This window comes from Lepidothrix coronata, unplaced genomic scaffold (genome assembly GCF_001604755.1).
Source record: "Lepidothrix coronata isolate B3197 unplaced genomic scaffold, Lepidothrix_coronata-1.0 Scaffold11, whole genome shotgun sequence".
In the NCBI taxonomy this organism is placed as follows: Eukaryota; Metazoa; Chordata; class Aves; order Passeriformes; family Pipridae; genus Lepidothrix; species Lepidothrix coronata.
In genome coordinates, this window is record NW_016690191.1 from 461,076 (window position 1) to 481,898 (window position 20,823).

The following is a 20,823-nucleotide window of genomic DNA, read 5'->3' on the forward strand; positions in this document are numbered from 1 at the left end:
CCTGTGAAGGAGTCAATTGCAGAATTATTGGCTAAAGATTTGTAGCTTTTCTGGGGGGGTGGGAAAAGAATACAACGGTAAGGCAGAAGTGGAGAATAAAATTGCTTGCAGGGCACAGTCTTGTAGAGGGAGCAGGGAGCTCCAAGCTGCTGAGTTTTGGTTAAGGAGTTGACAGGGTTTTGTTCAGAGTTCTTTTTTGTTTGACTTGTAGGTGAAAGGAAAACCATTGTGTCCTGTACCCGAATTATTAACAAGACCATGACACTGGTGAATGACAGTGACTGCCAGCGAGTGACGCGCCCCGAGCCCCAGGTCAGGAAATGTAACACACACCCCTGCCAGTCACGGTAAGGAGCTAAAAACCACTGCAAACCAATATCCCTTCCCTTCAGAAATCACCCATTTCCAAAGCCTCCATCTGGTGAACACAGTGAAAATGTCTGAAAGCATTGGGACACATTGTTAGCCACAGTAAGCAGCTGTAATATTCATTTCCTTTTGTTGAGCAGGTCAGATTTTCATTACCTCAGACAAAGCCCATTTAATCTGTGGCCAGCAAGGCCAGATTCCATGCAAGCTGCCTCCATGCATTGTTTGGGGATGGTTTTCTTTTCCCCTTGGCTGCCTCCTGGGAGACAGAGCAACTTGCAGTGTAAAGTTAGACAAGAGTCCAGTGACTGCATATCTAACCTTTTCCTTTCCTGAATCAGCACAGAATAGGGTCTAATTAACTGTCAAACAGTGCTACCAAAAAAAAAAAAGAACTCAAGAAATTATGATGAAACACATTTTAGATGCCTTCCTCAGTAAGAGTGCTTTTCTCCTCAGTAGGAGTAATTAGAGATCTAATAGTAATAAGTTTTAAAAGCAATAAAAAGCTCTCTTTCTGATTTGGCAAGCAGTTTTAGCTGAATTCATTTTGATCTGCATTGTGTAAAAAAAAAGACTTTTCTGGCCAAAATGAGGAAACACAGGAAGGTACATTAATTTGTTCAGTTTGTTTGCTAACAAAAAAGTTCACTCTTGCTCTGCAGTAATCTTTAGCACTGTAGGCTACTATAGACTCTCCAATTTTCATAGTAGTTATAACATAAAATCAGTTTAGAATAAAGCTGAAAAATACCTTAAAAATCATATTCAAACAAACCTGCTGGCTGTTGCATCTTTTATATTCAGACAAGCCAGGGAAATGCTCCTACAAAGCTAATCCTCCTTGCAGAAACAATGGGGAAAATGACAAACAGCACACTTCCTTCTAATTAGACCTGCACTCTGATTAAAGTGCCCTGGAGCAGGGAACTCCAGTGTCAGGTCATCCATCAATAAGGCCGGGCTGGTTCAGGTTTCAGTTTCTGCCTGTTATTGCTGCTGTACAATATTGTGGCCCCACAGCTCTCAGTACTGACAGGTAAAATGAGATGCCTCCTGAGCTTCCAGGTGTGTAAGGAGAGCCAAACTCCCAGTGGCTTCGAGGAAACAACTGGCATTTCCATGAGGAAGTTTCCCAAATCCAGTGATGCTGGGATTTCTGTCGTGTCACTCTCAGACAGAAACAAGAAGGATCTGCTTTTGTTTCTACCCTGGCATGAAATACTCCTTACAGACCTTTTATGAAGTCACTGTGAGGAGGCTGGAGGAGGCCAAGCAGGTACCTGGAGGGCATCCAGGTGGTGGAGATGAAGAAAAGCAACTTAAAAAGCTCTAGAAGATGTGGGCAGCTTCTGCCTCTATCAGGAGGGCAGCAAAGGGAGGTCCTGGCTGTCAGGTCTGCTATAGCCCCAAGACCCACAGGGCTATTTCTCAGGGGGATTCCATGACCCTGAATGAGCCCCTGGATGTCTCCTCTTTGTTGCACACTTCCACCATGGCATTGCTGCCTGTCCAGGTCAGGATAAATCACACAAAGCCTCCTGAGAAAGGATTACTCTGTTCCTATAACCAGATTTGGAGAATCTCCTTTGGAGATTCAGGTCCAGTCCTTATTCCAAGGTATCTCTTCTTCTGTGTGGGGTTACCAGGCAGTTTACAGCCACAATTTAGCAGAGTTCTCCCCAGGAACAATCAGCTCTGGCACAGTGTCCCTCTTGTTGGTCCTTTTTTCCAGAGCAGTGACAGCAGACACCAAATGCTCTCAGTACCCGGAAAGGCCACAGAATCCTTGCTGATGATCTGATAGACCACACTCCCTCCCTCCCTCCGTGTAGGCTACACTTTCACACTTAACATGCTTTTAACTGGAAACATTTTCAGAAGCACATTCTCTGTGCCTCTGTAGAATTTAAATTTCCACTTGCGTTTGCCCACCCAGACATTAGAAATGCATGCTTAGCATATTCTCTGACCAAGAACATCTTAAAGAAACCATTCTCTTTCACCATGTCAATGCTTTTTTTATGAGCCCTGAATTTGTTTTAGGGTTTCAAGTAAAATTATTGTAGCATCTTGTTACAATAAGGTCCTTTCCCGTTTCCACTCAGACCTAAGCCCTTCACCTGAGTTCAGAAGAAGGAACAATGCTCTCCTTTCTCTGGTAAACCTGCTCTGTTTTGTGCATTTTGAACTACATTTACACTCAAAATTTAAGAGAATCACCTTACAGAGTGTTTATCTCTAGAGAGGGGTCTCATGGCCAGCACAGGGCTGGGTCGGGGGACGCTCAGTCTCTGTTTCACTTTTGGATGTGCTGTGTGACTTTAATTCACTATCCCACACTGTCCCTTTGTTTCCTCCCTCAATCCATGTATGACCCAGATTACAAACTCTTTGGGATGGGCTGAGATCATGTTGTTTAAATGGAGGAAGAGGCTGTTGCTGTTGAGATTGTAATAAAAATAAAAAAAAATTAGTTACATTATATAAAGTGATCAGGAGAAAAAAAGGGTACATTATTAATACCAGTGTCTTTCTTCCACCACAATCCCAAAGTGCTTTGTAAATTATATATCCCTTTGAACTTCAACCACCTCTTGAGAGAGCCAAATAATGTGGGGCAGGGGACAGTAGTTTCATGAGGCCAAGGAGAAGATCAGAACTCTCCAAGTGCAACCCAGCATCTGAGAAAAACAAAGCAGGATTTAAAAATTGGTTGGATACGCTGACATGTTTTGAAATTAAACGTCACAGAAGAGAATTTTCTTAAGGGTTTTGTTGAAACTGGCAAAAATAAAAGAATCTTTCATTCTTTATTATTGTTACTCTTTCACCTTTTAAAAAAAAAGTGCCTCTTTTTCTTCCTATTTTATTTTTTATGTTCCTTGACCCTCTTTTTCCATTAAATTCTTTACAGCTTCCTTTCCTGTCCCAACTGCACCCTATTAGCACCTCTTTATTCTAATCCTCTGCCTAGCTCTTTAGGTATTTTTTACAAAACCCTGCTGTAACCAGATGGAATCTGGATTCCTGCGTGTGGTGTGTATGGGCTGCTTCCAGCGCTCCGAGCACCAACCCAAATACGCGGCAAACCCAGCGCTGGGGCTGGCACCGGGCTCAGGAATCACTGATCACATCAGCTGTTATTACTGAAAACACAGGTCGGCCAGTGGCCACACAACTTCAGCATGCATGGTTGGGGCTGGGAATGTGACACTGCTCCCCTCCAGTGCAGGAAAAGAACCAAAACCACATGAAATTTCCCAACTGTTGGACTTGCAGTGGAATGGCCTGTGAGCAACCGCTGGGGATTTTTGTGCTCTTCGCTGCAATGCATTTTCATGGAGGTTGAGTCCATCCAGGGACCTGCTGAATGGGTGCTGTTCCTACACCAGAAATCCCTGCATCTGCAGAAAGCCACAGGAGACCCGAGCCCTTAGTTTCACTGTTTAGGACTTGAAAATACCTCCTGAGCCCAAGGGTTAGTTTTCTGCTTCCACCAGCAGCATGTTATAGACTCCCTTCCATAAACTGATTTTGCTCCACGGGCTCCTTTCCCTCACTGGGAGGCTCTGCTGTGACCTTGCTGTTCATGTGGGTCAGGATCTTTTATTTCCAGCCTTAATTAGTCATTGTCATTTTTCAGCCTTTTTTCTGTGCATCAGCTCTGCTCCTTTGCTTATACAGTGTTTTCCTTCCCTTGCTCTTTGCCTTGGGCTCAGTGCCATATGAGACAGCAAGCCATTGTATTTCCTCCTTCCATCATTTTTCTGGGCTAAATCCATTACTTTAAGTTCTTACTGCTTTTTTTTCATGGCTGCATCATATTTGTGGCTTACAGTCATTGGAGACGTTTTCCTCCTCATTTTTTTCAGCATATGAACCCTCCTTTAACACAGAAATGCCTGTTATTAGTCCCTAAGCACACAGCCTTGCACTCTGTGCTATTAATTTCCGTCCTATCTTTGTTATTGCAGTACTCAAGGTTATTCAGACCTTCCTGGATGACATCCTAATCCTCTGAGGTATTGACAGTGCTTCTACACTTTGTATTGTCAGCATTTTCCCTAATTTTTCAGCATTTTTCTTCTCTCTGTGCCAGGGTCATTAATGAACAGACTGAATTGGATCAAATGCAGGACAGAGTTTTCAGGAAGTCCACTAGTAACTAATCTAAATTCCTTTTATACCTGATACTCCTTTGCAGTACTACAGGTGAGTGAGAGCCCGGCTCTCACCTGCCATATGAATTGCACAGTTGTATCCACGTTACCCAGCATATCACCAGTAAACATTTCCCATGCAGCAAAAGGACTTCTTCACCAAACAGATTAAATCTACCACATTTCCTTTGTCTGCAAACCCAGTTATTTTAGTCAAAGAAATGCAGCCAGTGAGTTTTGCCTGAAGGAAGCCCATCCTGCATCCTTTTAGCACCGTGTCCTTGATTATTGTTGCCCTCCAAATCCTCTGTAAAAGCTGGCACGCTGCTGAGGTCAGGGCTGTGGTTACATGGATCACTTCCTTCTTTCTTTCTTCTATTCCACTTTCACTTTTCCACCCATGGGCTGGAATCCAACTCCGTCCTCTCCAAGGGCTCACGCACCACAACGGTGCCCAGGGGGGAAAAATGAAGCCAGTGGTAAGAGCCAGCCAAGGCCCCTCAAGCTGGCTCAGCAGCCCATCCAAAAGGCTGGGGACTGCCAAAATAATGGTGCCTCGGTGTGGGGTGAGTGATAGTGCCCATTGCTTTGATTCCTGGTCTGATTTAAGCTCATGGAGTGTGTCCGTATGACCCTGCTGACTGAGAGTCCTCTTCTCCCTTCAGACTCCACCATGTACCTGTGACAGTGCTGTTTAACAGCCCAAGAATACAGAAATCCCAATACAAAATACAGAAATCAGTCTGGCTCCCCCATTCTGGTCTGTTTGCACCACGTTTTATGTGTGTTCTCATTGCAGGTAGATGGGGAGAAGAACAGTTTTGAATTTAGTTTGTGTGGTGAAAGACTTGCAAATAGTAGAATTTGGGGGAAACAGTGTGATGGAAGACTTTTTTGGGAGTATCAGCAAATTGCTCACAGGGCTGTATGGAAATTACACTAAACTTAAGGAACATTTTGGCTGTGTGTGAACTGAAGGGACTGAGCTGGACATTTAATGGTTCCAAATGAGTCTATTCTTTCATTAATGCTGTCAGGCTCTTTTGGAAGCTGTGCAAGTGTTTATCATCCATAAGGTTCAATGGCCATGAGATCAAAACCTTGTCTGTGCCTTGTGCTGAGGAACATCTTTGGTGTGTGTTGGATTTGGTTTCATGAAAAAAAAAAAAAAAAGAAAAAGAAGGAACAGCCATGGGGAGAGTTTCAAATCATTTTAGCCTGGAAATCTGGCATAAATAGCAATGTTAGCACCCTCTGATCCAAGGAGGCACCACGTAGGAGCTCATTTTGAAGTAGTTCCCAAAGCTGGAGGTGGGATCTCTAGAATCAGTTGGAGCTTAATGAATTTGCCAGGACTGTGCTGGCCGAGCCAGCCAGGAATGCTGCGCTCTGGTGGCTGCTCCTCGGGGACACCAGCCTGGGATGCAGGAGCAGAGGCCAAAATCCTGCAGAGCAAAAGGCCTGAGACACTGCTGGGCACCTTTGTGAGGGAGTAGCTGGTGTCCTGCTGTGACAGGTGATGGGGATCCCCATCCACGGGGAGGACACAAAATCACCTGTGCCAGGTCAGCAGGTACCAGTCAGTGCTTAATTAGCCACTGAAAGACAAAAAGATGTTTTCAAGCAAACCCAGCAACTCAGCTCCATGGAGCAATTCTGGAAGAGAACTAAGAGAAGGCTGGGGAACAGAGAGTAGAATGAGGAGGGTTTATTGCCTACTGCTAAATGTGTTTACATCAAATAATCCAAGATGACTTGGTAGAGGAGGAGTTAGTTTGGCATTAGTTTTCACATGGAGTCATGAGACAGGTTCCTTAGCTTTGGTGTGAACACCCAGGCTGCCTTATTTCACTGTTTTCCTCAGTACCACTGTTTGACTCAGCAACCTTGTGGTTGACCATTGCCCTGTTTTAAAGTGTTAAATGATCTGTGCTGCTTTGGTTTGAGGCTCTTCAGGCCAAGTGCAGTTCTAACCCACCAAAAAAAAAAAAAAAGATTAGCAGGATAATCTAGCAAAATGTTGAATGGTGAAATCCACTCCTTCTGCTGCCTGCTGTAATGCTCTTCACAGTTTGCATCCTGTGGTGGGAGCTGAGGAAAAGGCACTGTTTTCCTTGAAAAGGAGGGAATGGAGCTGGACACCAGTTACCACATCAAAGCTACACCAGCCGTGGATGAGGGAAGGGGTAACTCATTGAGAAGGGCTCTGGGAGTGCTGATGTTCTGTCCCTTAGTGTAGTGAGGCAGCTGCCAGGAAAAAGGACACCTACTCACACCAACCCCACTGAGTCCTCTAAAACTGAGTGATCTGCTCATTTTGGGAGGGGAGGAGGGAGAAAACAATGGCTCCCATTTAAAAGAAGGAACTTCCCAAGGTGCATGTAAATTATAAAACATTGTCCCCGTGGCTGATCTTGTTGGTGGGAAATTAAAAAACAAACCTGTCAAAATGATAACCACTAAAGAGAAAAAGAAACCTGTGTGAGTGAAAGTTGGCAAGTCTGTTAGCAGAATGACTACTGTACTGGAAAATTACTGAGCACTGTTTATAAAGGCAATCAGACAGGAATGTTAGTCTTGGAGTCCTACTTTCGACATCAGCAGCTGTATTATTCTACTAGATTCCTTGTACTTTTTTCCAAAAAAAAAAACCAACAAACAAAACCAAAAACCTTCTAGTGACTGGGTGTGGCACCAACCTGTTCCCAAAAAACAAGATTCACCTGATTATTTTGACCCCAGTACAGCAGAGAGGTGGTGGAGAGTTTGAGAAGTGTGTGGGGTCAGGTTGATCCAACAGCAGTGTGTGTATTTTGTGGAAATCATGAGTCCTTTTGCAAGCAGAGTTTTCTTGCTTCTACATATTTGAGCATGAGCTGAGTTTGATAGATGTAAGCAAAGTGTATCTGACTGTCAGTTCCACATGACTGATTCTCAGGAACCTTTTCCAATTCTCCTTGCTAAAATTATCCCATGTGAAATCCTGGCCCTGCTGCAAGTCAGTCTGAGTTCTGCCTGACATCAGTAGAGTCACAGTTTCACACAGGTGCCTCAGAAAACCAACTTTTCAATGCCTTTGGCATGATTTTGGCATCACAAACTGGTGCTAAAGGCAACCAGTGCTAACTGGACATGGGGTTATCCTCACCTGTACATTAGTGCAACAATGTATGTTAAACCAAAAGTTATTCAATAAAATCTATTAGAAATAAAACCCTCAGATTACGAGGTTTTAGATTAGGTTCTGTCACAAGTATTTTTTCAGATAAGCTGTCTTGTTTTGTAGCAGATTTCATCTGATACTTTACTCTGTGGTAGAACGGGCTCTTAACTACAACTAGTTCAAAAAAAATGGCTTTAATAACAGAAAAAAAAGTGTTATTGCAAACATGTCTTTGGTCACATCTGAGCTATTACTGTGAAAGCAGGGAAACAATTTCACTGTAGCATTGGGAAGGGAACAAAAGTAGCACAATCCCTGCAGATAGTGAGGAATGTGTGAATATGTCCTGGGTGTTTAGTTAGTGGAAAAGAACCCATTTGCAGACACTGTTCTTCTGAAGGGCTCAGGGCAGAAATGTGGGCTGCAATATTTACCGTAGAATTTCAAATGATTTTGTGTTATAAGAGGCTGTAAATTGCTAAAAGGTGACCCCATGTCTTTTTATTGAACTCCCTTGATCCATTTTATCTTCACAGCACTTTTTCCCCAAATCTTCAGCCACAAGCCCTCGTTTGCAGACATTCATCTCCCCTGGGTTTTTGTACATAGTGCTGTAGACAATTTTTTTTTTCCTAGAAAATGTGGGAGTCGTAGGCAAGTAGGTAGTGTAGATAATTCAAGGTTAATGACTAATCCTGACCATGGAAAGATCAAATGATGAACTGAACCTCCAAAAGATATTTCAAGTTCGCTCCGGGGGCCTGCCAGATGAGTGTTGCCAAAGCAGATTAGAAGAAGAACTCCCAATTCCTCAGAAGAGATACTGGGAGGTCAGAGGTTGAGGAAGACTCAGAAGATTTTGAACAGCCCTCTCAGATTGCATGTCCTGCCCATCCCAGCTTTTTGAGGCTTTTGAAAATCACACCCTTCTGGGCATTTTTTAGCTAGAAAGACAGCCACTGACTGGGTTAAAATCTGTGCTTGAAAGCTCATCACTGTCTCCCTGGATCTGACCACCAGCAGGCTCTTTTAGCTCTTGAGTCTTCTACAGAGGTAAGATTACAAAAAATAATACCACAGAGAAAGCCATCCCTGTGGCTGTGAGCAAGATGAGTGTGTTTGTCACGTAAATCAGGGCTTGTTGGCAAAATGAGGGGCTCTCCAGGGACTCCAGCTGGAGCTCTCCCATGGTCCCACAGAGAACAGGTTATAACCTGAGAGGGAAAGACCAAACTGAGACAAGCTCTGGTGTTAAGCAATCCCTAAGATCAATTTACAGGCTTAAAGTGTAACTGGAAGCCAAGAGCTCTGTATGATACACACAGGGCTTAGTGTACAGCAGTTAATTGGCTTTGTTAATAATACAGAGCCAGCTTGGGGTTTGGAGTTAGAACACTGGATTTATTTTTTACATTGTCATAAGAAGAATACTTATCCTTTTTTTAAAGAAAACCCCACCCTATAAGTAAGTCTCATTGTTAAACACATCAGGGGTGTTCAAAAGGTGTAATGACAGAAAATCTGCCTGTGATGTAATTTAATAGGAACCATCACATGATACTATTTGTGCATCACATTTTTCTTCCCTGTGTGTATATTACTTTCAGATAGTAATTCTGGTGATATCTTGCTGCACATTCCTTACTAAATATGAAACTGGCAGGAATTTTCATCTTTAATCACTTTATCCATAAATCTCTTGTTTTTCCACTTTAGTTGTGAATGATGTTGTGAAGACATAACTGCAGTGATTCTCTGTGTTACAGGCACCAAAAATATTTTCAGCTGCCTGTGAAGGAAACTTTGGGGGAGCTGTGGGGGAGGTCAGGGCACTGCCAGGGTTGCACGTGGGACTCACCTTAACTGGTTTGCCAGATCATTTTTACAAGCCATTGAGCCAGGCAGAGATTCCACTGAGAGGATGGAGTTTTGTGGTCAAAGTGATCTTCCCCTTGGTGCCTTTGAAAATAACCTACTTAACTGATATTATTACTATGCAAACATTTAATGTCACTTGTCTCCTGGATATGAAACTAAGCCCACCATTTCAAAAGAGCCTTTACTTTCTAAGTGTTTCAATTCCGTGTTAGCAGCAGTTGTCACAGGCAGAGTGGGCTGTGAGGTTTGAGAGATCCCTTCCAGCATTGCCCCTCCTTATTTGTGAGCACTGGGCTGGGATCAGGGATGGATGAAGTGGATGGGCAACTGAAGCTGCCCACTCCAACAAAAAACTTGGAGATTGTGTTTTTAGCACAAACACATCTATGTACTGATACCCTGGGTTTCAGCTCATGCTGTGCACCAACTAGACACCACCAAACAGGGTAGAAAACAAGGTGATCTCTCCCCTCCACAAGAGCAACAAAAAAATTAAAGAAGGAATTCTCCTTCCTGAAAGGAAAGCCATAACCTTGCTTCTTAAAGCATCTTGGGAATAGTTGGCATGCTGTGTGCTGCCCATCCTAAATGCAAGCTCACACACAGCCTCTGCCAAGAATGTATTTTTATCTTTCTTTGCTTTCAGACCCTTTCCCTTTTTCTTTTGCCAGTGGCTGTAGATCACAGGGAGAGCACAGTGCTGAAGTGAGTATTAGTTGAGTGGAGCCTGGACAGAACCTGTTTCTGGCCCTGTGACTCACGTTCTGCTCGTAAAGCACAGTCACTCCATCCCCTCCATGCCTTTGCTGAGAGGTTCCTTCACCCAGATGGACTTCTGACAGGGCAGAGCCCAGCTGATACCAAGGGGGCCTGGCTGTTAATTCTCATGAACACTGATTTCTGCACTTCAGGGCTATTTTTGTCAGACTTTCAGCCCAAGTATTCGATTTCCTAGCTGATATTTTCCTGTTCTGTAAGGGAGGTGCCAATTGCTGAGCCACAGTGATGCACCAAAACTGTAGTCTGGAGAAACAGGTTTGGTGTCTTGCCAGCTGTTTTAGCCAAAAGGAATTCACAGATGTGTCAGTCAACTGCTTTAAAGCACAGAAACATTTGAGTGGGGCCCTGTTCCACAAAAGACAGGTGGCCTGGTCCTGCTCAAACCAAATGGCTTCTTGCCTTCCCTGTCAGCTCAGTCATCAGTGCTGTCACACCAGGTCATTAGTCATGGCATTTTGCAAATTAATTCATGACACTTGCACCAGGTGAAGATGTTTCAAGTTGTGCTGAACTGATTTTTCCCCATTCAGGAATGGGAAGATGGGAAACAGTTGTTGGATTTGTTTCAGAGAAGTTACACGACAGCTTCAAAAGAAATGTGGTTAATAAGTTGTTGAGCACTTATGTTGTTCTGCCTGGGCTACAGGAGCCTTCAGCAGAATGAAATAGTATTTCTGAGCAGGCTTGTTTTTGAGAAGTCTTATTTGGGCCACTTTTTATAACAGACAGCCCAGGACTGGGTGACAAGTAAAAGATTCATGATGTAAGGATACTAATCTAGATGACAGCCCTAAATAACAGGCTAGAAGGTCAATTGCCTGGTGAGAAAGGCACGATGGCCTTCCTCAGGGTTATTGCTCCAGTCCTTCCCTCCATCCAGGAATGCCTGTAATTACAGAGAACATGTTCCTCACTGACAGATTGCAGGAAGTGTGAAGATGGATGCTGCTTCTCCTTAGGAAAAAAGTGTCCCTCCCTACATCCCTCCTAATCCAGATTCTTCTTAGACATTTTATTCAGCTCTAACCACAGTGGTGCTTTCAGCCCTTGCTGGGGTCAGTGGGAGCTGGAAGATGGAGGGGTGAGGGTGCCTCCTTTCCCTCATGGCATCAATATGTTCCCTACTTCGGAGGAACTCAAACACCTCACAGTGTTGGGCTGGGTTTTTGCTAAAGAGCCTTTAAAGACATAACAAAGCAAACAACAACAAAAAAAGGCCATGTATTTGTTCCCAGCACACTTTGGTCAAAGGGGAAGGAAATGGAAACTGAGATGTGCTCACAAAGTGAATGAATCCCACAGCTCAGAGGAATGATGGTCATAGGGAAACACCCCCACCCCAGTCCAGATTGGGTTGTGGCACATCCTGGTGAGCTACAGCAGCTTGGAAACCACATTGTGGGATCCTTTCTCTAGGGGAAGTCTCGTCTTTTTAAATACTTCTTGAGCCTTGGCAGTTAAATGCAATTGAGAATGCACCTGGCCAGAGTGAATGAACCTGGCCAGGATCGAAGCCCTTAGTGCCATGAACTTCAAACAGATGAGATTCCAATTAAACATCCTGGAAAGCCCAACTACAAAAAGTGAAATCTCATCAGTGACCTTTGAGAGAGTGACTGAGAAATGAGGCAGGAGATGTCTTTGCATTCTAAAGGTCCAGGATGTAGAGGATTTCCATGCTTTGAGGTCATATAATGTAGGGCTGGAGAAGCTGGTTCTGGTCTTGGATGTGGGAAAGCCCTGTAGGGCCAGGTGCCTGGCCATAGCACATCCCAGCTTGTAAGTACAGGCTCTCTGCAGTGATGCTGTGCTTGCAGATGCAGCCCAGGTACCTCTCAAAGGCAGGAATATTTGTGGGGTAGAATGGTCTGCAGACAAGTCTGTCTTCATCTGAGAGAAAAACAGCCACACTGTAGAGAGTGGGGTTAAAGAGAGTGCTGCAGAGTTTCTGTTTCTGCCTGGCATGGAGTCAGGAGGGAATATTCACTTGTATCCTGACACTCTCCTGCTTTGCACGCCCAAAGGTAATCAGTGATCTCAGTGTGATGATAACGCAGCACCATCAAAGAACCCACGAATCCAGGAATTGCTGCCCATTTCTCACTGGTTTTAAGAGAAGCATAATGTTTTATCACACCAGTTTGTTAACATTTTTTCTCTGGCTCCTTCCCAGGTGGGTGACTGGCCACTGGAGTCCCTGCTCTGCCACCTGTGAGAAGGGTGTCCAGCACAGGGAGGTGACCTGTGTTTATCAGCTGCAGAACGGCACCTACGTCAACACGAGGGACCTTTACTGCCTGGGCAACAAACCAAGTCCAGTGCAGAGCTGTGAGGGAAGGGACTGCCTGTCCATCTGGGAAGCATCAGAGTGGTCAAAGGTAGGAACTTCACTCGAGAAAGGAGCCAGACTGCCCAGAGCTCTGCCTTAATCCAGCCGAGGGCTTAAAATTCCGCGTGTTCTCGTGGTCAGCAAACTCCCAGCATTGGAGCACTGGGTAGGACTGTTATTTGTGGAGATGAGGTTTGATTTCCATACTGGATGAGTTATTAAGGCAGGGTTTAGATATGCTTTGGTAACTATATCTTTCCATCTGAAAACTCTGACCAGGAAGGAAAAACATTTCACTGACCTGAGGCCAGCAGTGTAGCAACCCACCAGGACTTCTGTCTCCATTTAAATGTGGTATGAAACAAATACCAGATTTATCAGGCATCTGCATGTTGCAGAGAATGTACAATCCTTGGGCCTTATCCAGCCTTCCTTTGTCTAATTCCAGGAACATGAAAAAGCTGGTTATACTTTGTATAAAAGGTGCATCTCTGAGTAGCTGCAGAGTTAATTTTTTTTTCCCCCAGGTATTATAAATGCATTTCTGATGTAAATGAGTGGCCTAGGCAATTAGACTGTGTTTTGATTAGCAGCAAAGTGAGCTGAGAATGTGCCTGCAGTTCCTGACCAGGACTTGGCTAATCCAGGGCAATTTTGTCTGTACTTTGTGAGTAACATTCCTGATAGGATGTCCATGTTAGTTTTGATATTGTATCTGTTGGGCTTCTCTGAATGATGAGATCCTTTCACTCCTGGTGCAGCACTTCCAGCTCTCCCAGGCTCATTCCAGCCTGGCTGTGTCCTAGCTCTGTCCAGCAACAGCCCTTTCTGTGAGAAGGATTCCTTGTTACTCATCTCTGAAACAGTGAACTCCCGTTTAAAACATTGTCAAAGAGCTTTTGCAAAATATTATTGTTAGAAATGGGCTTAAAAGTCACAGGAGCTCAGGATACAAGGGATCCTGAGGAGCAGTGTCTCTTCACGAGCACAGTGGGATTCCATTGTGCACCTTCTGAACAGGAAATCTTGGCTTGGCAAGAGAGATGACAGTTAAGTGAGAGCAGTGTTTCCTTTCAGCGAGGTGCTGGATCTGTTCACTTGTGCAAGATATTCGTGTTCTTCCTGAGTTCTTTCATTTGAAAAGATGTGGAGAAACACACCGAGATTTTAATAAGTTGTCTGGTAGGTCTTTTGTGTGTTGTAGACGTTCCCCTCTTTATTTCTTATAGCTAAACCAGCTGAACTGTTTATAGCTGACACTGTTCTAATGGGGCAGTTCCTACCTGTTGTAGATGTGGAATTTTTACTTGAGTCTTTTGTTAACAATCCCAGGCACTTCTCTCTCCTTTTTATGGAATGGATGAAGTCAAGTTAGAGAAAAGTGGAAATCCAGAGTGGAAATCTTCCATGTTTGTGACCACGTAACTCGTGTGCAAATACACAACATTTTTAGATAATTTTTTCAATACTGGTTTACTTTTCCTTTGATACATTTATTTACCTTTTGTCAGGGATATAATTGTCCACTTGTGCTTTTAAATTTGTTATTCTGGCACATTTCTGCTATTATGTAGCACAGTTGACTCCGGGACACATTTCATGCTCTGCCAGTGTGAACACTTCTCATACCTAGGACTTTTCTTCAGTGATAATCACTTTATTCCTTAGCATTTTAATCTGATGTTGTGGAATAAATATCACAATAGTGATATCATTTTATAAATCAATTTTCTGATGTATGTTTTTGAACGTCTTGGTTGTATAACGCAGTTGATATCTGGTCCCCAGTCAAAAATGTCTGTTTTCAAAGCAAATTCCAATGCAATCTTCATCGTGGAAAAAATTAAGTTCCCCTTATATTGCCAAACACTTGGGATTGTTTTGGACAAAGTACTGCTCAACCCATTTTTAATGACAAAAATAGAGGCTGTCAGGAAAAGGTGAATGTTTCTACTGTTACGGAGCTAGAGTAGAAAAAAATATGGATTTTCTTCAGATAAAGGAGCTGTGTTTTAACAGCAAAATTGTGTTGCTCCTTTGCAAAAACTCGTGGGTATTTAACTAAGTAATTTGTTAATAAAATAAGACATAATGATCTCAGGTGGATGGACTGCACATTTGTGGAGTCTCTGTAAAATCTCTATATTAAAAAATTCTTCATGAAAACAGAGGACTTGAGGAAAGTAAAAACACTCTTAAAGGGGGTGATTTATATGTGACCACCAAAGATCTGTTGGAAACCTTTCTTGCACATGCTGTTTTGTCGAGGGAAGTATATGCAGAATTAATCTGTGAATAGCTTAAAAGCTGTGGGAAGAACAAACAGTTGGTGTTTTTCCCAGACTTGCTTGTAAAACCCACCTAGAGATTTCTCCTACTGTGAAAAGCACTCCCACTTCAGCTTGATTTACTTGGAGTAAATTGGACCGTTTGGAAGATTTTATGTGTTGTGCTTTGTAGTTTGAGATGAACGAGTGCAGCCCTGGGGACTGAGGAAAATGATAGATAATTTGGGAAAATCTGTACAACTCGGGGCAAATTCATGGCTTTAAGGCACCATTTAGGGCTCTCTGGCAGGTCCTGTGCTCTGAGGAGCCCAGCAAAGCGGTTGCTGGAATCCTGCAAAGGCTGGCAGGATCCATCCATGCATCCAGATCCATCCATGCATCCAGCAGAACTGTACCTTGTGTTGGTCACAAAGATGTTCCATCCGTGAGGGGGTCACACAGTAGATGGAGTGGAAGGTTTCCCAGATTTCCAAGGAGTCACTCTGTAGTGCTCTGAAGTATTTAAAGGCATGTCTGTTTGCTTGCCAGCTCATAAACGCTTGTCATTCACGTCCTTAACAAGGGCAGCAGGTCAGAGCTGCCTGGACTGTGTTTTTAAGATGGTTAGACAGGCATGCTGAGATTTGTCCATTTGATGTAATTTATATCAAGCTGATGCTTGTTTCCAGCACAGACCCCCTGGATGGAGAAGCTTCTTGGAACACGTTCAAAAGACCTCACAGAATATCTCATATCTTCGCTATTTATTCAGTGTCAGATCAACTGTCTTTTCCCTGCTGATCCCCTGAAGGGGAGAAACTTGACATGCCAGAGGAGGTTGGTTTTTATCTCAGCTGGTACATAGGTCATTTTTCCTGTCCCCAGTGGCTCTGCAAGAAAATGTCTCACTCTTCACCACTGCAGTGGCATGAGAGGGAAGAGCAGGCAGAGTGGGGACGTGGATTTAGGAGGCTGTGACAGCATCAGCAGATCTGGTGCTCTGTTACCAAACTGGTTATTGAGAACAGAAATCTGGTTTCCATTCGTGCCAGTGTCATTTTCCCACCTAGTACAGTCAAGGAAATCAAGACAAATTCTCCATTAAAACAGATTTTCCAGCCAGCCTTTGGCAAAGATAACAACTGGTTGACCAGATATCCCTGCTCTTTAGAAGCTACTTCCATAGAGCCCAGGCACAAAATCATTTGTGGGTAATTTGTGCTCACTCCCATGAATGTTGGTTTGTTAAAATCCTTCAGAATTAACATAGTGATGAGCATGTGACAAACCAACAAGTGAAGGTGATGGATGGATGAAGGTGTTTCATGTGACAACTGTGATTTTACCATGATATGTCCAAGCTGTACTACAGAAACATAACAGTGGTCTCAGGCTACTGTGATTTAAAATTGCATTTATCACCACCATTTATCACCCTTGATGCATCCCATGATACATCAAGGGATGTGGCAGTTCTGTGCTGTAAATCTCAATGTGTACTTTCTCAGTATGGATGATGAGCTCTTAAACACCAGATTTAGTGGTTTTTTTCATCTGTAACACCAATTCCAGCGAAGAGCCAGCTGTTATTTTTCAAAGCAGGTTTTTTTTCAGAATTGCCTCTTTTCATAAGTAAAATACTTCACTAGCAGATACAATGCTTTCCAAGTTACTCATTTATGAGTGGCTGAGATTATTGTAATAAAATCTTGCAGATTATCAGTTTTCCTCAGTGTTGAAAAACCCAGCTTTTCCTTTGAGCTGTGTTAGCAAGGTAAAAATTATTGTTTCTAAGCACCCTGTACCAAAACCCAAATCCCTGCTGTTTTGCAGTGCTCAGCAGACTGTGGGAAGGGGATCCAGAAAAGAACAGTGACCTGCACAAACTCTCAAGGCAAATGTGATGCAGCCACCAGGCCAAGAGATGAGGAGGAGTGTGAGGATCACACAGGCTGTTACGAGTGGAAAACGGGCGATTGGTCCAAGGTAACAACAGATTTAACAACAAACACTACCTGTGTTTTTTTTCTAAGTGCAAAGATGTTCACAGAGCTGTCTGTATTAATTTAAATTTTAAATTTTAATTTGGAAAGGAAGGGTTTAACTGGTTTTGGAACTATTGCTAGGCTTTAAACCCACCCATTATGCCATTTGTAAACTAAACATTGCAACAGAGGCTCATGAACATGACCATCAAGTTTTAGAGAAATCACTTTACAGAAAGGTATTCCAAGCAGGATAAAACTGAATATTAGTTGACAGCTTAACCATCCAAAGGCAAAACCCACACAAGGCTCCCACCACAGGTGGACTTGTCAAAAAGCTGCTTTATAAATGATGCTGCAACTGCTTTTCATATTTCAAAAAGCAGACTCTGAACAGTTTTGACAGATTGAATTCTATGGAAAAGAGTTCATTTGCAGCATCTTCCAGGAGTGCAGGGAACTAAGGAGGTGCCTCTTGTCCAGCCTGGGCAAGCTAAAAAGTAACTAGCAGGAGGCTGATTTCCTTGATTGTAAATATGTTAAAAAGTTAAAGAGTTTAGGACCCCATCACTGAGAAAAAGGGGGATCTCACGAGGGGCTGTGGTGAGTTTTGTCTCCCTCAAAGCATCACTGTGGAGCTGAGAAGAGAGCTGGGCTTTGGTATTTCGTGATTAATCTGGAGGTTTGGGAGAACCATTGTTAAGCTGAATAATACTGTGGAGAGGCACAGGGAAGCCTGAGCAGGGACAGAGGGAACCTGAGAGCACTCCCAGCTCAATTCCCTTCCTCTCCCCTGTGCAGGTCCTGCATGCAGAGCCAGACAATACACTATTTTATTACCATGGGTGCAAGACTAGAGCTGTGCAGCTGAATTTCAGCCTAGTCTAGGACTTACCCAGCATAGCCCTGTCCTAGACTCGTTCCAACCACCTGAAATGAAAGAAAGCCGTGAGTTTAAAGGCAGAGCCAAAGCCATTAGTCCCCTCCTCAGGGCTGGAGTTTACCTTCCATAGACCTGTCTGAACTTAGTTTCTGAACTTGGTTTCTGCAGTGACATCAGTGGAATTAATTCCTGAATGCAGTGGATTAAACCAGAGCAGAGTCTGCTCTGTATTTGCATTCTAATCTTAAAGTAATTCTTGGTTTTGCTTGGGAAGGAGGCCTGGCAGTGTCAGAAACTCAGCCTTTGCCAGTGTTGTTCCTAAAGCATCCTTTACATTGCTGACTCTGTGTTTGCATAGAGAACTGTAATTTCCCAGGAATATTATATTCCAGTTTGGTTTTCATCGTATCTTTCTAACTGTCCTGTTCTTTAAAACAAAAAGCCTACTTTGTGTTCTGGAATGTACAGAATGTGCAGAAACCACTGGGATACAGTAGTTGCACTTTGCTTTCCAAAAACCCAAACTCCAGCAGGCAAAATCCAAGGAAGCAGAGGCCCAGGATGGGCAAATTGGCTTATCAGTGATTGCATTTTTTTGTAGGAATTGCGATTATTTATGTATCTGTCCTGTCATAGATACATGGATTTAATGGTGTCAGTGCTGGAGAATGCAGGAGGAACCCGCCACATACAAAGTGTCTGTATTTATGCTGAGCCAGGAATTTGTATCACAAGATGTTTAGAGTATTGAACATTATTTTATTCATAACCTGGCACTCAGAGTCCGTGCAAGCTGGCCAAAACAAACAGTCCCCACGTGTTAACAGGTGAAATAACATTATTTATTTAGTTATTTATTTGTGGAGTTTTAAAAAGTTTTGGCGTGCCAAATTGCCCCAGATTCTCTTTGTAGGGAGGAATATGAAATAACTGTGTATTCACTGATGACATGGATTCAAAGTTCAGCACTGTGTGAATAGTTCCAATCTGATAAAGACCCTGGCTCACTGCTGGGAAGGCTGCAGTTGTACATTGCTCACAGTAAATAGTGTTGTTGATAGATTTAATGTCTGCATGTGAGGAGGGCAGGTTCAGTGCAAAATCACTTGTTATTTGTGATTCTTAACTCAGGGTCAGGATCTTCCCTGTGCACAAGGGCACAAAAAACTTATGTGCTGCATATGTGTCCTCCTCCTGTCTGCAGAGAGCTTGTGCCAGTGCTCTGCTTCCCAGGAATTTCACCCTGTGTGAGTCCAGCAGGATGTTCTTGGACTTGGATTTGGTTTATAATGAGCATTTAAAATTCTAGACATATTGGTTAATTCTGACTGGACACTTAGGTCACACAATTAAATTCTTATTCTCTGAGTAGAAGGGTAAAAAAAGGCACCAGTGGATTGCTAGACAAGGGTATAGGAAGGGACAGTTCTTAGAAGAGAATTTATTGTTCCAGAAACACAGATAGCTGAAATGTTTGGTGTGGAATTCAATTCTTCACAAATCCTGAGAGGAGGATTTTCATCATGAGGATCCAGAAGCTTTAATGCAGGGCTTGGACTTAGGGGGACTTTACAGCTATCAGCAACTCCAGCTTAAAACAGCTCCTCCTTTAAGGAGAAACACGAAGTCTGTAGCAGTTAGATTACAGTGAACTCTTTAAAATTCATCCTTCCAGGGCAAAATTCCACTGTAAAACATTTGTTCCCAGTCCTGTAAAAATCACTGTGAGGAAGCTTTGTGCTGACTAAGATGGAAACTTTTTCCATTAATACAAATTGATCTCAGAACAAGCAACAACTTTGTGCAATTAATTTTCTTGTGCATTTGTTATTTATTGTTAAGAATCATCAGGGAAGCAAGATTTAGCTAACAGTGGTAATTATCACGGATTAAAATAATGGGCTTTGATGCTTTGTGTGCAAACAGCTTGCCTGGTGATTTGGCCTCTGATCCTTAATTTCCCAAACCAAGATCCTTTGAAGATGCCGGGAAGTCATGTAAGAAAGAGGCAAAACCTCATTTAAAAACTCAAGTCCAGATACAACTTGTAAACAGAACAGGCTGTTTGGGTGGTAGTGACAGAGTGTTATTTTTATATTGGTAGTGGTTGTTTTGTAGAACACATGGATTCTGTGTGTGAGAGGACAGTTCCCAACCCTGTATAAATAACTCACTTCTGACAGCAGTGGATATGGTTATCCTGTATAAGGTCCTGGATCCTGTTGCATTCAGCAGATGGGCAGCAGTAAAACCTCCAAACCTGTGCCAGATGAGTTGTTTTATGTTCTCAGACCCTGTGTAGAGGAGGTGAGGGCAGGAGGCAGGGCCGTGCAGGTCTGAAACCTGCACCCACCAGCCCAAACCTTGTCCACTGGCCTTAGCAATGGCTCTGCAGCCACTGCCCATGCTCTAAGGAAGAGGAATTTTATTCTATTTTCTGTCAGGTTTATTTGCAGATGGTCCTTACTGTGTACTGTAGCTGTGGAAAGCTTTTGGAGCTCACTGAGCAGGTTCAGGAAGCAGTCCTGGCTGTCATGTTTGTATATTCCCAATGTATTTGCAGCATATTTCAGGTGTTGCACAAGGAACTGATATATCTCCTTTGCTTTGCAAACACGTAAGGCCAGGTCTGTAAACTTAATTTAAATGTCTTTGTTAGCCCAGTGCTTGAGATTAACAGGCTGTACTGTAATTCTGAAGACAGAGAGTTGTTCTGTTACTGAGAACCTCCACATCTTCTCTGCATTGCTGACACTTCGCTTTTAAACCTCTTGTCTTAAAGGGATATAATTATTATTTTTAATATTTAACTCAGCATTGGTATTATAAGTTTCATAAACAAACTGTTTCTGACCCCCAGTCTATGAACGAAATAGAAAGACCCACTGAAGGTGTTAACCTGAAATGATTCTTTTATTGTTGCCCGGGTTCTTTAGAATTGCAATTCATTATATCATCCTTTTTTATATATGATGCAATATGGAAAAGGGAGTCCAAGCCATCTCC

General features: G+C 43.1%; 1 protein-coding gene across 1 annotated transcript in view; it reads left to right on the forward strand.

Annotated features, from left to right (window-relative positions):
* ADAMTS17 (ADAM metallopeptidase with thrombospondin type 1 motif 17) overlaps positions 1 to 20,823 on the forward strand; it is a 166,944-nt gene that overhangs the window by 129,189 nt on the left and 16,932 nt on the right. The window contains exons 19-21 of the mRNA XM_017804950.1: positions 212 to 347; positions 12,527 to 12,731; positions 16,783 to 16,935. Coding sequence (XP_017660439.1) covers positions 212 to 347; positions 12,527 to 12,731; positions 16,783 to 16,935 — 494 coding nt within the window. The remainder of the gene's footprint in view (positions 1 to 211; positions 348 to 12,526; positions 12,732 to 16,782; positions 16,936 to 20,823) is intronic.